Below are 11,595 nucleotides of genomic sequence, written 5' to 3'. Positions count from 1 at the left end.
CCCCCCCCCCCCCCGCAAGGCCCAGCACGGTACCCAGACCCACCCATCACCTTTACTTTCCCCACTACCACTGCATTCCACCACATGTCCATACCTGACAATGAAGAAAAGGCTCAGGAAGCCTTTCAGCCCCAGCAGGGGCGTGTACGTGAGGAAGACACGGGCATAGAAGCTGAGCATCCAGGCCAAGTCCTGCAGCGGGGATGGCAGAGTGGCACTGTCCCAGCAGCTCCTGCTCCTTTCCCTCCCATCTCCGCCTGTGGCGGTCCCACCTCCTCCCTGGTGTATGTGTCTGGCACTCTGTGATCCTCAGCTCCTCTTAGCTGCCTGTCCTCAACATCTCTCCGCACTGCTTCTGTTCCCAGTGGTACCCCTACCCCCTGCCTGTCCCTTCACAGAGGTCCCCACTCCCCGACCCCAGTCTCCCTGGCTACAGCACCTTCCTACCCTGTCTAAATGCTACTACACATTCCAGGACCAAGGCTCTGTCTAGGCCACTGTATTGACTGAAGCTCCGGGTCCTTTTCTGCATTGAACAAAGCCCTGTACTCTTCCCCCAGCACTAGAGTCCTCTACACTGAGATCAATATCCAGGCTCACACCTCAGTTCCCAGCTTGGCTGCTCAGAACCTGTCTTCCCCATGTCCTACATCTGAGACCAGTTGGAAAACCAGACCCAGCCAGACCCCTTTTGAGGATCCCCAAAGCCTCTTCAGATGGCATGCCTTTTCACAGGCCTGTCACTTCCAGCTTCATCCTACATTCCCTGAGGGCCGGGACCATTCGCTCGCTATGTCCCTCCCCTATTGCTCTCTACAGTTCCTGGAGTGCTGTGCAGCTTGGGAAGCTTAGGAGACGGGCTGCAGGAAGAAGCCTGGCACGGAGAGGCAGAGCGCCGATGAGCCCGAGCCACTTCACTTCATCTAGAGAAGAGCCTCTCTCCCTGGTTCTATTTTACTCTGTTAGGCTTAGAGTCTTCATGCTCCACAGAGCACACCTTTCCTTTCGCAGTCCCGGAGAACCTGGTGCACTGGGCTTGTGAGCCAGGGATACTCACCACCCATTTCTTCCGCTGAACCACAAAATAGAAAATATACCACTGGAAGTAGAGAGGCAACAAGGCTGGGGGTCCGACTGGGGAGGAAAAGGAGATGGAGGAGGAGTGAGCAACCAGGGGTCCGAAAGGGCCCCCAGCATAGGGCTGCCTCCCGTCACCCCCTTAGCTGCCTCACTGCCCCTTCATCAGCCACAAGCTATGGGCACCTGGGCAGGAACACAAGCCTAGAGAAGGCCAACTCAGCAAAAGGTTGCCAGGGAAGTTGAGGGCTGGGAGCAGTATCCCTTCCTCAAGGAGGAGGGCACGAAGGAGCTTAAGCCTCAAGCATGGAACATATTCTACTCCCAGACCTTTAAAAGGGCACATTAATACTCCTCCCTCAGTGCCTGGACCACAGCCCTGCCCCCGCAGCCCTGTCACATTCTTACTGCTCCACTATGTAGGTCAAAGGACAGGGGAAGGACTCTGCTGACCTGTCACAGTCTGAGGCACAGCTGATGTTATCCCAACCACTGAATGACAGTCTCTACCCGTAGCTTCTTCATGTTGATATGCCTCAGATTCTAAAATTCTTCTCTCTCTCTCTCTCCCTCTCTCTCCCTCCCTCCCTCCCTCTCTCTCTTCCTCCCTTCCTATGGAAGTCTTTACTCAACCCTTCTGCCCTTCATGCCCAGCTTTTTCTAGAAGGGACAGTTGGCAATAAGCAGTTAGATAAATTCCTCCAATTCTTCCCTGGCCTTCCTTTAAAAACTTGAAATAGATACAGGTGTCAAGTTTGAAGCCAGCCTGAGCTACATAAAGCCCCTCTCAAAAAAACAAAAACAAAACAAAAAGCCCTCAAAACTCATTAAAAGTACCCCCAAACCAGTCCCCAAAACTTGAGGTCTTAAAGGAATTTTAAGGCCTAAATTTGGGCCGTATGCAGCAGGCTTTTAAAGTAAGGGAGTATCCAAGCAAATTAGCTCAGTTGCTAAACTAATTTCTTCTCGGACCCCACTGCGCAAGGCGTCGTTCTAACTGACCCCACCTTTGTATGACTAGGCTCAAGGCGAGGCTTAAAACTAACCCAGGAGTTTAGCTTGACCACTCAGTTTCTTCCTGGGAGAAAGGAAGCGTGGAGGGTTGAGTTTGTCCCCCAGCACAAATGACTGGTCCAAGCAAGCATTAGCCCATTGACTCAGTAGGCCATCTGCTCCCAGAGGGTGGGGGTAGGGAGATCTGCAGACAGCACTTCCTCCTAGGCCTTTCCGGGGAGCCTGCTCCTCCTGGGGGCGGGGCCTGCTTCCCCCGGGGGCGGGGCCTGTTCCTCCTGGGGGCGGGGTCTAGCCCTGTGGCTGACACTCACTCAGGAAGAAGTATTTGTGCTGATGGTTGTATGGCATGTGCTTCTTCTTTTCTTTCCCAAGCTGTGAAGAAACAAACGCAAGTCAGCAGTGGAGACCATACACCCATTTCTCCCACTAGGCCGCCAACTTTCCCCGCTCTGACACTAAGGCCTACTTCCGGAACCTTTAGCTTGTTGCTACCATTGAGAGGCCCTGACGGGCCTAGTACCTGGAGCAAGTGGCCAGCCCTGGGTTGTGACCTATGACTCTACCGTGACAAGGAACACACAAGAGTGTACACTAGGCAGTCTACAGGATTCCCGATGGCTAAGTCTGTGTCACATGGTTTCCAGGCCTAAGTCCCTCCTGCTTCTGGTACTCTTTGGACCTCAGAGTATCCATAGAAAACTATTTTTGCCCCTGTATAGGTAGCCTGAGTTTTCCCACCACAATCTTTTGGACTCTTTTTTTTTTCCCCCTCCAAATCTTATGCTGATGGGTGTTTGGCCTGCATGAATGTCTATGAGCCAAATGCATGCAATACTTGTGGAGGCCAGAAGAGGGCAGCAGACCAACTGGAGTTAAAGTTGGTTATGAGCTCCACACTCGGATCCAGAGAATCAAATCCAGGTCATCTGCGAGAGAAGCCCATGCTTTTCACCACTGAGTCATCTCTCCAGCTTCCCTTATGGACTCTTCAACATGAATTTCGTAAATTCCCTTGAAAGTTTAGTAATATATGTAGAAGGATTACCAAGAACAACCCAGCAATCTGAGGGTTTTGACAAAGATTTGCCCACTGGTTGGGTTGTCTTTGTTTTCGTTTTTTGTTTGTTTGTTTGTTTTTAAGCCAAGCTACTGAACAGACTGGCTTGGACTCACCAGACCATTCAATTGGCCCAGAGTCACTCACATGGGTTCATATCTGTTCTGCTGTCTCACTCCATGGCTCTGGCATTTCTTACTCGAATTAGTTTTGATGACCTCAATCCAGAGCACATACTGAGTTATCTTCATACATATCCACAGCCATGTCTATAAATCATTCACCAATGTTCTTTGCAAGCCAATTTGGCTAGATGAGACATTCTTTCTATATTCATGGAGACATTTGACAAGCCCTGGAGTGAGGGTACACCACTAGTCACTGTTTGAGGTGCCGAGTTACAGAGGTGAACAGTAGGAAATTCTCATCCACATGGATCTTATAATCTGAAGAGATGAAGAGGGTAATAAACTTGTAGTTCAAGGTCATTTACAAGTTATAGACTGGAGAGCAGGACTGACAGTGAGCAGGACAGACAGAAAGGCAGCAGTTTGGCAAAGATGCTCAGGCCTGGCCTCCCTGGGGTCTTGATAACTAAATAATGAGGAATGGCAGGTGTGCACAAATGCAAAGAAAAGTGGTCAAAGTACAGGGCATAGCCGGAACCAAAGCTCTCCAGGCTCACCACACCAGAAAGGTAGGGAAGACCAGGTCGCTCAGGCCCTCAGGAAGCCATACCTCCACCTACTCTGTCCTGCAGGCAGGCCTTGGACTCACATGTGGTCTGCTCTGTTTTTATGTGTGGTGGCTTTGTCCAGAGGTGCAGAATTGAACAGCAGATACAGTTACAGGGGCAAATGAAGCAGAAGATGGGTCAGGCTGTGCGATACTGTGCAGCTGCCGTGCAATGTGGTTTGTTTCCCAGGGGTTCTCACACACCGCATGCTTGGTCATCAATGCAGTTATGTCAAGAGGCACAGCTTGCTGCAAGTCAATGAAATCACCTTCTGAGGGGATTCCTATGATTCCAGTGGGACCCTAGTGAGTTCCCGCTTGAGATGAATTGTTCTAAAGATGAATCTGGCTTCTATCTCACCCCATCTGCTTTCACGGCCACTCCCACCAATGTCTGGCATCCCTCACAGGGCTCTTCCTAGAGGAAAACTGATGGGGCTATTCCATCTTCAGCTTTCAGTCTCTGAGAACAATAAACTAAGCAGATATATTTTCTTTATAAAGTGCCCAGCATCAGGTATTTTTACTATAGCAACACAAAGTGGACAGTTACCAGACAGAGGAGGGCACTGGAGCTGGGTAACTTGATGGAATTAGCTGATAATCTGGAGACAGGTAAAGAAGCCACACAACATTAACCAAGGAGATTCCATAAAAGCAAAACACCCCTCTCATTTGTTGGGTTGAGTGGGGACTGCTATGGGAAAAGAACCCTGTCCGCTGCTACCCCCTTAGACGGTGATCAAGTACATTATGGTGTGGCCACAGTGCTTAGACGCTCAGAGTTCCAAGGGTTAAGGGCAAAGTGTTCCCTGTACCACTTTGTTCTCCAAGAGTGTTAGGAGGCATTGGGCAGATGGCAGTAAGGCAAACTGTCCTCAGAGAGACCAAACCGAGCCTCCTACATCCATTCATTCTCATTTTCTGAGTCTCTGGGGGTGAGGGAGAGAGGTGCATGTGTGTGTGTGCAGGTGTACCTGCCTGTGCATGTCAGCTCTGGGTGTCTCTACTGCTCTGTTTCTTAGGCTGGAATCTCTCACTGAACCTGGAGCTCAGCCCCCTCATCTTTTTTTTTTTTTTTTTTTTTTTTTTTTTTTTGCTAGACTGGCCAATGAAGCCTTAGTTTGTTCTTATCTTCACACTGTCTTCTATACCTGGTGGGGTTAGTCACAGCTCCTGGGTGCTCAGTTGCTTAAGATCCATTCCCAGGTTTTCATGTTTGCGTGGCAAGTGCTTTACCCACTGACCCATCTCCCTAGCCCCTACTCTCTCTTTCTGATGTTTGTGGACTACAGTTTCTAGAAAGGCACAGTACCAAGAACCAGCAAAGTCTTCCCTTTCCTTAAACCATCTGTGAGGACAAGAAACGTGCTCAGCGTCCAGGACTCTTCCCGATGAGCAGTCTGCCCTGTTTCAGAAAGACACGGGAAAGTTCCCTACTGTGCATTGCGGACGGGGGCAAAAGGGAACACACAGAACAGACCAGCAGAGGCCAGTGCTTGGGAACTGTGAAAATGGGAGCTTTAGGGACAGATGGAGTCCAAGTCTCAGGTTCTGAGTGCCCTGTGCCAGCAGAGCCAGAGCTGCCAAGGCTCTTCCACAGTAGGTTTCAGCCAGAGAGGACAGGGCAGCCAGACTACCCTGAACTCACGCCTGAAAATGAACTGTGTTCAACAGCTTAACTCAAACAGCTGGCATTAGGTGGGGGGAGGAGAGCTGGCAGAGCTCCGGGAGGGTTTTTAATTAACTTTTCAAGGAACTCCGCTGGGCATTCGGAACTTTCTATTGCTTATGCCAGGCCAATTCACCAGCTTGCCACCCTGGGGCATTCTTCCGTCAGTTCATGCCTCAGCTGACTACTCAAAGCCAATGCTGATCACGCTGGAAGACAGGATGGACTCAAAAGGGAGAGGAAAAAATACAGCTGTATTCACAGAGATTGGTTCCAGGTATCCAGAGATGTTCACGTCCCCTGTATGAAATGGCATCCAACTTGCAATAACTGACATATGCCCTCCTAGCCCTGCCGGCTGGGAGATGAGGCTTTGGTCCCCCCACCCTCCCCCTTGAGATAGGTCTTGCTATGTGACCCAGGTTAGCCTCAAACTCTCAATCCTCCTGCTTCCACTTCCTGTGTGCCGGGATTCCAGGTATGTGCCACCAGGCCTGGCTTCGTTCCTTCCCTCCTACCCGATCTCTCTTTCTCTAGTCCTCTTTCTTTTTGGTGCTGTGTATGGAACCCAGGGCTTCACTCAAGCCAGGCAAATGCTCTAGCACTGAGTATCCTCAGTCATAAGCCTTTCCCGATGGCTTATACCTGATGCATTATGTAAACATGATGTAAAAATAGTTATTATAATGTGTTATTTAGGAACCAATAATCAAGAAGAGTCTAGAGCCAGGGGGGTGAGAAGCCTCCTTGAGAGGACTCCGAGGGTGAAGCACTTTCAAAGAAGCTGATGACCTGAGTGTAAACCCAGAGCCCAAGGAAAGGTGGATGAAGAACTGTCCTAAGCTGTCCTCTGACACGTGCTCTCATGTAATAATAGATAAAGTTGGGCTGGAGAGATGGCTCAGCTGTTAAATGCTAGGCTCACAACCAAAAAAAAAAAAAAAAAAGTTGAAAATCCCAATAGGCTTGGGGAGGTGGCTCAGTGGGTAAAGGTATTTGCCACACAAGCCTGGTAACTTGAGTTTCATCCCTAAGATCCACATGAAGGTGGGAGAAGAGAAGTGACTCCACAAAAGTTGTCCTCCGACACATAATAATAATAAATTTAAAACAGCATGTACATGTTCAGGGTGGGTGTGATTTTTTTTTTCTCTGAGTATCTGTTTAAATCCACTGATGCAGAATCTAAGGATATAGAAGCCAGCTGCATTCAGGAGTGTTCTGGGCACCGATATCAGACACGCAAGAGAGTGAAGCCCTAGGCAAGGCAGGCTGTGCCACAGCAGGGTATCTGATGTACGAGACAGAAACACACAAGTGCAAGGAAGCACCTTCCTGGAGCAGGGGTGTCAAACAGCACCCCGAAGTGCTGTTAGTCATTTTCAATGATGAGCAAGGGCTTGCACAGACTCCCCTGTAACCCACTGAATCCTTTGCAGAGTGGGGCAATTTTGTGTATTAACTACTAACTGATTAGTCTTGAACAGTCCTGACTTATCTGCTCTCCACAACTTCCAGAAAGCAAGAGCCCTGCAGCTTAGCCCCTGATGTCCTACCTTCTCAGATAACAGCAAACAAGCACGTTCCCTTCAGCCTGCAGAACAGACTACTCCATTCCCCTCTGCACTGACACCCAGCTTACCTCCACAGAGAGGACCTTCCCCAGGGCGAAGAAGAGGGGATGCATGTTGATGTCAGGGTCTTTGCGGAAGCAGTTGGGCTTGGCATGGTGCTGGAAATGCATGTGGTTCCACCAGCTGGCGGGAGCCCCCTGCACAGAATTGCGGATGAAAACCCAGTATGAGTGCCCCACTTCAGTTCTTAGCACCCACACGACAGCTGACAAGTGTCTATGTCTCTAGTCCCAGGGGATCTGATGCCCTTGCTTATGGCATACAAACATACATGCAAGCAGGGTACCCATGCATATAGAATAAATAAATACATTTTTAAAAGAAAGAAAACCCAGGGACATGAGCATGTCTCCCACACTCTGGCAACCATGAATGACTAGGATTTGGGGGAACCTGATAATCTCACTGACCTTCAGGTGGCCAATCACAAAATGATGTAGAAGGTGATTCCATGTTGAGGTGCCGAAGACTGACAGGTGCCCAAAGTCATGCTGTAGCCAACCTGCCTGGGCCTAAAAGAGAAAGATTAGTGCTCAGGGTGGCCCCGCACCTAGCTGGGGTCCTTCTCACAGACCTTGGCAGCCTCTTCAGTTTCTTCATACTGGATTGCTGCAATACCTCAAGGGATATCATTGGGATAAGCTATGGAACCCAGGTCCCACTCCCTCTTGGCCCCTAAGCCACATGTGAGCTGAGGCAGACCACACTCCCTTCTTTCCTCTGAAGTGCCATGACTTAGGACAGACTGACATTCAGAATACAGAATGTTAGTTCAAATCCTGGTGCTGGACCATGATTGGCTGGTACCATGCAGAGTAACGTCAATGGTGGGAAGGGAGCCAACCATTGGTTCTTGGCATACTTGGACCGCGGTTGAACCTGAACCTGAAATTTCAGAGAACAAACTACACAGGAAGACGGGGAAGAGAAGCTGAAGAGGCTGTGACTGAACCAAAATAAGCACATGACTACAGAGCAGGTGAAGGTCGCGCACACCAGAATGTGTGTTCTCTTCCAGTGCCAAGTCTCCCACGTGCCTACCGATCCCAGGAGGGATTCTTGGCCTTGAGGTTTTCACTAGAAATTCTGAGAATGACCAGGCGAAGGCACTCACCTGAACTGTACTGAGCAGTACTGCACAGAGGATGAAGGGCACCAAGGAAGTTCCAAAGATCCAGAGAGTGAGCCAGGCAGCCACATCCAGCAGCAGGATGTGCAGCAAGTAGGCCAGGAAGAAGAGGTGGTTAGCCTTCATGAGGCCCATTCGCTCCACTGTAGCCCGCAGCTCCCGGAACTCATCAATTAGCGCTTTCTGTGGGAGACTGGGGCTATAATTCTTCTCAGTGGCATCCTAACCCTTGAAGAGAACCTCCCGTGGAGGTAGCTGTGGGAAGTTCTACAGTCTTAGGCAAAGATACTCTGATGGGGAAGGGGGATAGGCAAAGCTCCTATAAATGGCATCTTGTCTGGCAGCTAAACAGACTTAATTTGGGTCTCCACTGCGTGATCTCTGGCTCTGCAGTTTAAACTCTCTGAACCTGTTTTCTTATGTGTTTACATTATGTGTTATTATTTTATGAGTTTACACTGATACATGATATTCAGTAAATAGGTCTGCTGTCAGTGATGGGAGCCCTGGTGATGGGAGCCCTGGTGATGGGAGTACTGATGCTGGGAGCACTACTGGTAGGAGCACAACTGGTGGGAGCACTGATGATGGGAGCACTACTGGTGGGAGCACTCGTGATGGGAGCACTGGTGATGGGAGCACTGATGATGGGAGCACTACTGGTGGGAGCACTACTGGTGGGAGCACTACTGATGGGAGCACTGATGATGGGAGCACTACTGATGGGAGCACTACTGATGGGAGCACTACTGATGGGAGCACTACTGATGGGAGCATCAGTGGTAGCAGCACTGGAAGAAACATAGGTTCCTGTTCCAGTGGGCTTATTACCCCGTGACTACTCAAGACTCCCAAGAACCTTCACCTCTGGTCCTATGCAGGCATTTGCCCCCTCTCCCTCCACAACCAAGTCTCCAAACAGCAAACATGGCCTCTCACATTCTTGGTGGGTTCAAAGCTGGGTTGCTCTGGAGCCAGCTCTCCAATCAGAAGAGAGTTCATATACTTTCTCACAAGGCCCTTGTTGATGTGGAATGCCACAAAAGGATCCTGAAAATACAGGGAAAAGACGGTGAGGACCCTTGTCCCCTAGGCTCCCAAGGGCCTCACATCAAAGAGCATCCTCCCGGCCAACAAGCCTTGCATCAATGCTGACACAAAGGCCTCCTCCCTCTGGTTACTGTACTTCTAGCTGTCAGCCCCAGATCACCCAGCACTTGGGTTCCCACTGAAAGGGCAGTATACCAAAGCTCGGAAAGAATCCCCTGGATGCCACCCAGAAGGACCTTATGAAGCTCGTCTTCATGTCTACAGACACTTGGTGTAGGAATTTAGCAGGGAGAAGCAGCTTGCAAGAATAGGTGGGGCTATGAGGCTTTTGTTCCTAGAGGACTTTCAACAAGTCCTTTTCTTTCTTAGCCAGCTTCTGTTGTGAGAAAGACTCCCTACACCAGGGCCAGAGAGCCGGGGAACTCTTCACATTTCTTCCTCTTTTGGGCAGGGTTCCCTGTTTCCCCCAACACTGTGACCATTGCTGCTCTGGAGTAGTTAATACGGGTTATACAAGGTGGGTGGGAGGGCATTCTGGAAAGAGGCTGTAAGCAGAGGTGGAGTCCGTGGGCAGTGGCGCCACACATCCAGACCAATCGCTGTCCTTGCCATTAAGTCCTAGGCCCCCAAATCACACAGAATGGGAAGCCTAGACAGTGCGAATCTGCTCCATCAGTTCATAAATCGGTAGAGGAATGCACTGCTGTTTGGATTCTGGAGTGGTTACTGCTGGTGCCTGGCTCCTTCTAGCCTGGTCTCTAAGGCTGGTTTTTAATCCGAGTGCCCTCTGCCCTTAACTTCTTGGGCAACTTAATAGGAACCCTGGTGACCCCGGGAGCAGGTTAGACAGGGCAGACAAGAAATAAGAGGTAGGAGGGATGACATTTAGGTAGTTAGAAGGCAGGTAGATCCAAATGTAAGGGACCTAATAGTTGGCAATCCTGTCAAAAAATGCTCTGCCCTAACTCAAGGGTCCTAAGTCACTCCTAGCCCGATCCTCGGCTCTGTGGGAGGATATGGTCTATAAAGAGAAAACAGGGCCGCTAGACAGAGGCTGGGGACGCGCACTGTCAGTAAGCTACAACGGAAAAGGGACGCGATCCCGCGAAGTGTCTAATCATGCGGGAGCCCTATTCCCGGAATAGTTGGAGACCTCCCCGGCCTCTCGCCAAGTGACCTCGCACTAAGAAGGACAGTTTTACGATTCCAACCGCAAGCTTTCTTGGACAGGCTCAGGTTCATTACCCTACACTCCGGGATTCACAATGTACAGGTGGTGCCAAAGCGCCGGGTTCTCAGTGTCATCCCTATAGCGAGCGGTCCTTTCCCACACCCTTCCCGCTCCGAATCCCAAGTTGGGGCCCGCTCAGACAAGGCTGTTTTCACCCTCCCAGCCCAGCAGACAGGACGCGACTCCCACTCATTGCTCAGACTCCTCCTCCCGTCACCGGAGGCTGCAAGCACCGTTGTCCGCGTGCCTGGAAAGCTCATTCTCTCCTATCCCAGCTCCGGATCCAACCCATACTTGAGACTCCAGAGGCAAAGCACCGACGTGCAGCCAGCCCTTTGTTTGAGTGTGCGTGTCTCTGGCCACGGTTTGCAGCTCCAGTCTCCCCGGCGCTTGCATCCTGGGTTCAGAGGCCTCTCTCCCCGCCAACGTCCCTCCCGGGGGTTAAGACGCGCCTATTGTCCGCGCTCACCGTGGCATCCTGACCCGCGTAGTGGCTGATGACCCGGGAGCCCCCCGGATGGCGGCGGCTGAAGTCGCTGATGTTGTATACCTTCCGGTCGATCACCAGCCATCGCTCCTTCTCCCGCCCGGAGCGCTGCGCTACCTCCTCCCATGTAAAGTAGCGCGTTTGGCGGAGCTGGGCGGAGGCCGGGACAGGGGTCGGCACCGGGTCGGGAGCCATAGCAAGCTTGGCCGGGGAAGCTGGAGTCGGAGAGGCGCGCGCTCGGGGCCGCGGGGCAGCGCACGCCAGCCTCGCGTACTACGGGATCGTCGGGCTTCAGGGAGCGCGCGCCCGAAGACCGCCGTTCGCGCGCAGGGTTTTCAGCACCCTTGGCGGGGACCGCCGAGTCCAGCGGCGCGAGCTCCTATTGGCTGAGCCGAGTGGCGTGGGGCGCGAGCTCCGCCTCGGACTCTCCCGTCTCCCCCGAGAGACTCGGGCTACTGCCAGAGGCAGAGACGCGCCCCCTCGCGGGTGCCTGAAAGTGGTCTCCAGGC

General features: G+C 51.5%; 1 protein-coding gene across 1 annotated transcript in view; it reads right to left on the bottom strand.

Moving 5' to 3' along the window:
- The window catches only part of Fads1 (fatty acid desaturase 1), a 14,507-nt gene extending 3,088 nt beyond the window's left edge, over positions 1-11,419 (bottom strand). The window contains exons 1-8 of the mRNA XM_031389653.1: positions 11,069-11,419; positions 9,258-9,368; positions 8,304-8,501; positions 7,600-7,701; positions 7,198-7,326; positions 2,403-2,463; positions 1,058-1,134; positions 95-192 (exon numbers count right to left, since the gene is read on the bottom strand). Of these exons, the coding sequence (XP_031245513.1) occupies positions 95-192; positions 1,058-1,134; positions 2,403-2,463; positions 7,198-7,326; positions 7,600-7,701; positions 8,304-8,501; positions 9,258-9,368; positions 11,069-11,281 (989 nt within the window). The 5' untranslated portion in view covers positions 11,282-11,419. The remainder of the gene's footprint in view (positions 1-94; positions 193-1,057; positions 1,135-2,402; positions 2,464-7,197; positions 7,327-7,599; positions 7,702-8,303; positions 8,502-9,257; positions 9,369-11,068) is intronic.
- Positions 11,420-11,595: the final 176 nt, after the last annotated feature.

This window comes from Mastomys coucha, unplaced genomic scaffold, assembly GCF_008632895.1.
Source record: "Mastomys coucha isolate ucsf_1 unplaced genomic scaffold, UCSF_Mcou_1 pScaffold21, whole genome shotgun sequence".
NCBI classification, from domain to species: Eukaryota; Metazoa; Chordata; class Mammalia; order Rodentia; family Muridae; genus Mastomys; species Mastomys coucha.
Note: the sequence above shows the minus strand (reverse complement) of the source record. Positions and strands in the feature narration are given on the sequence as shown.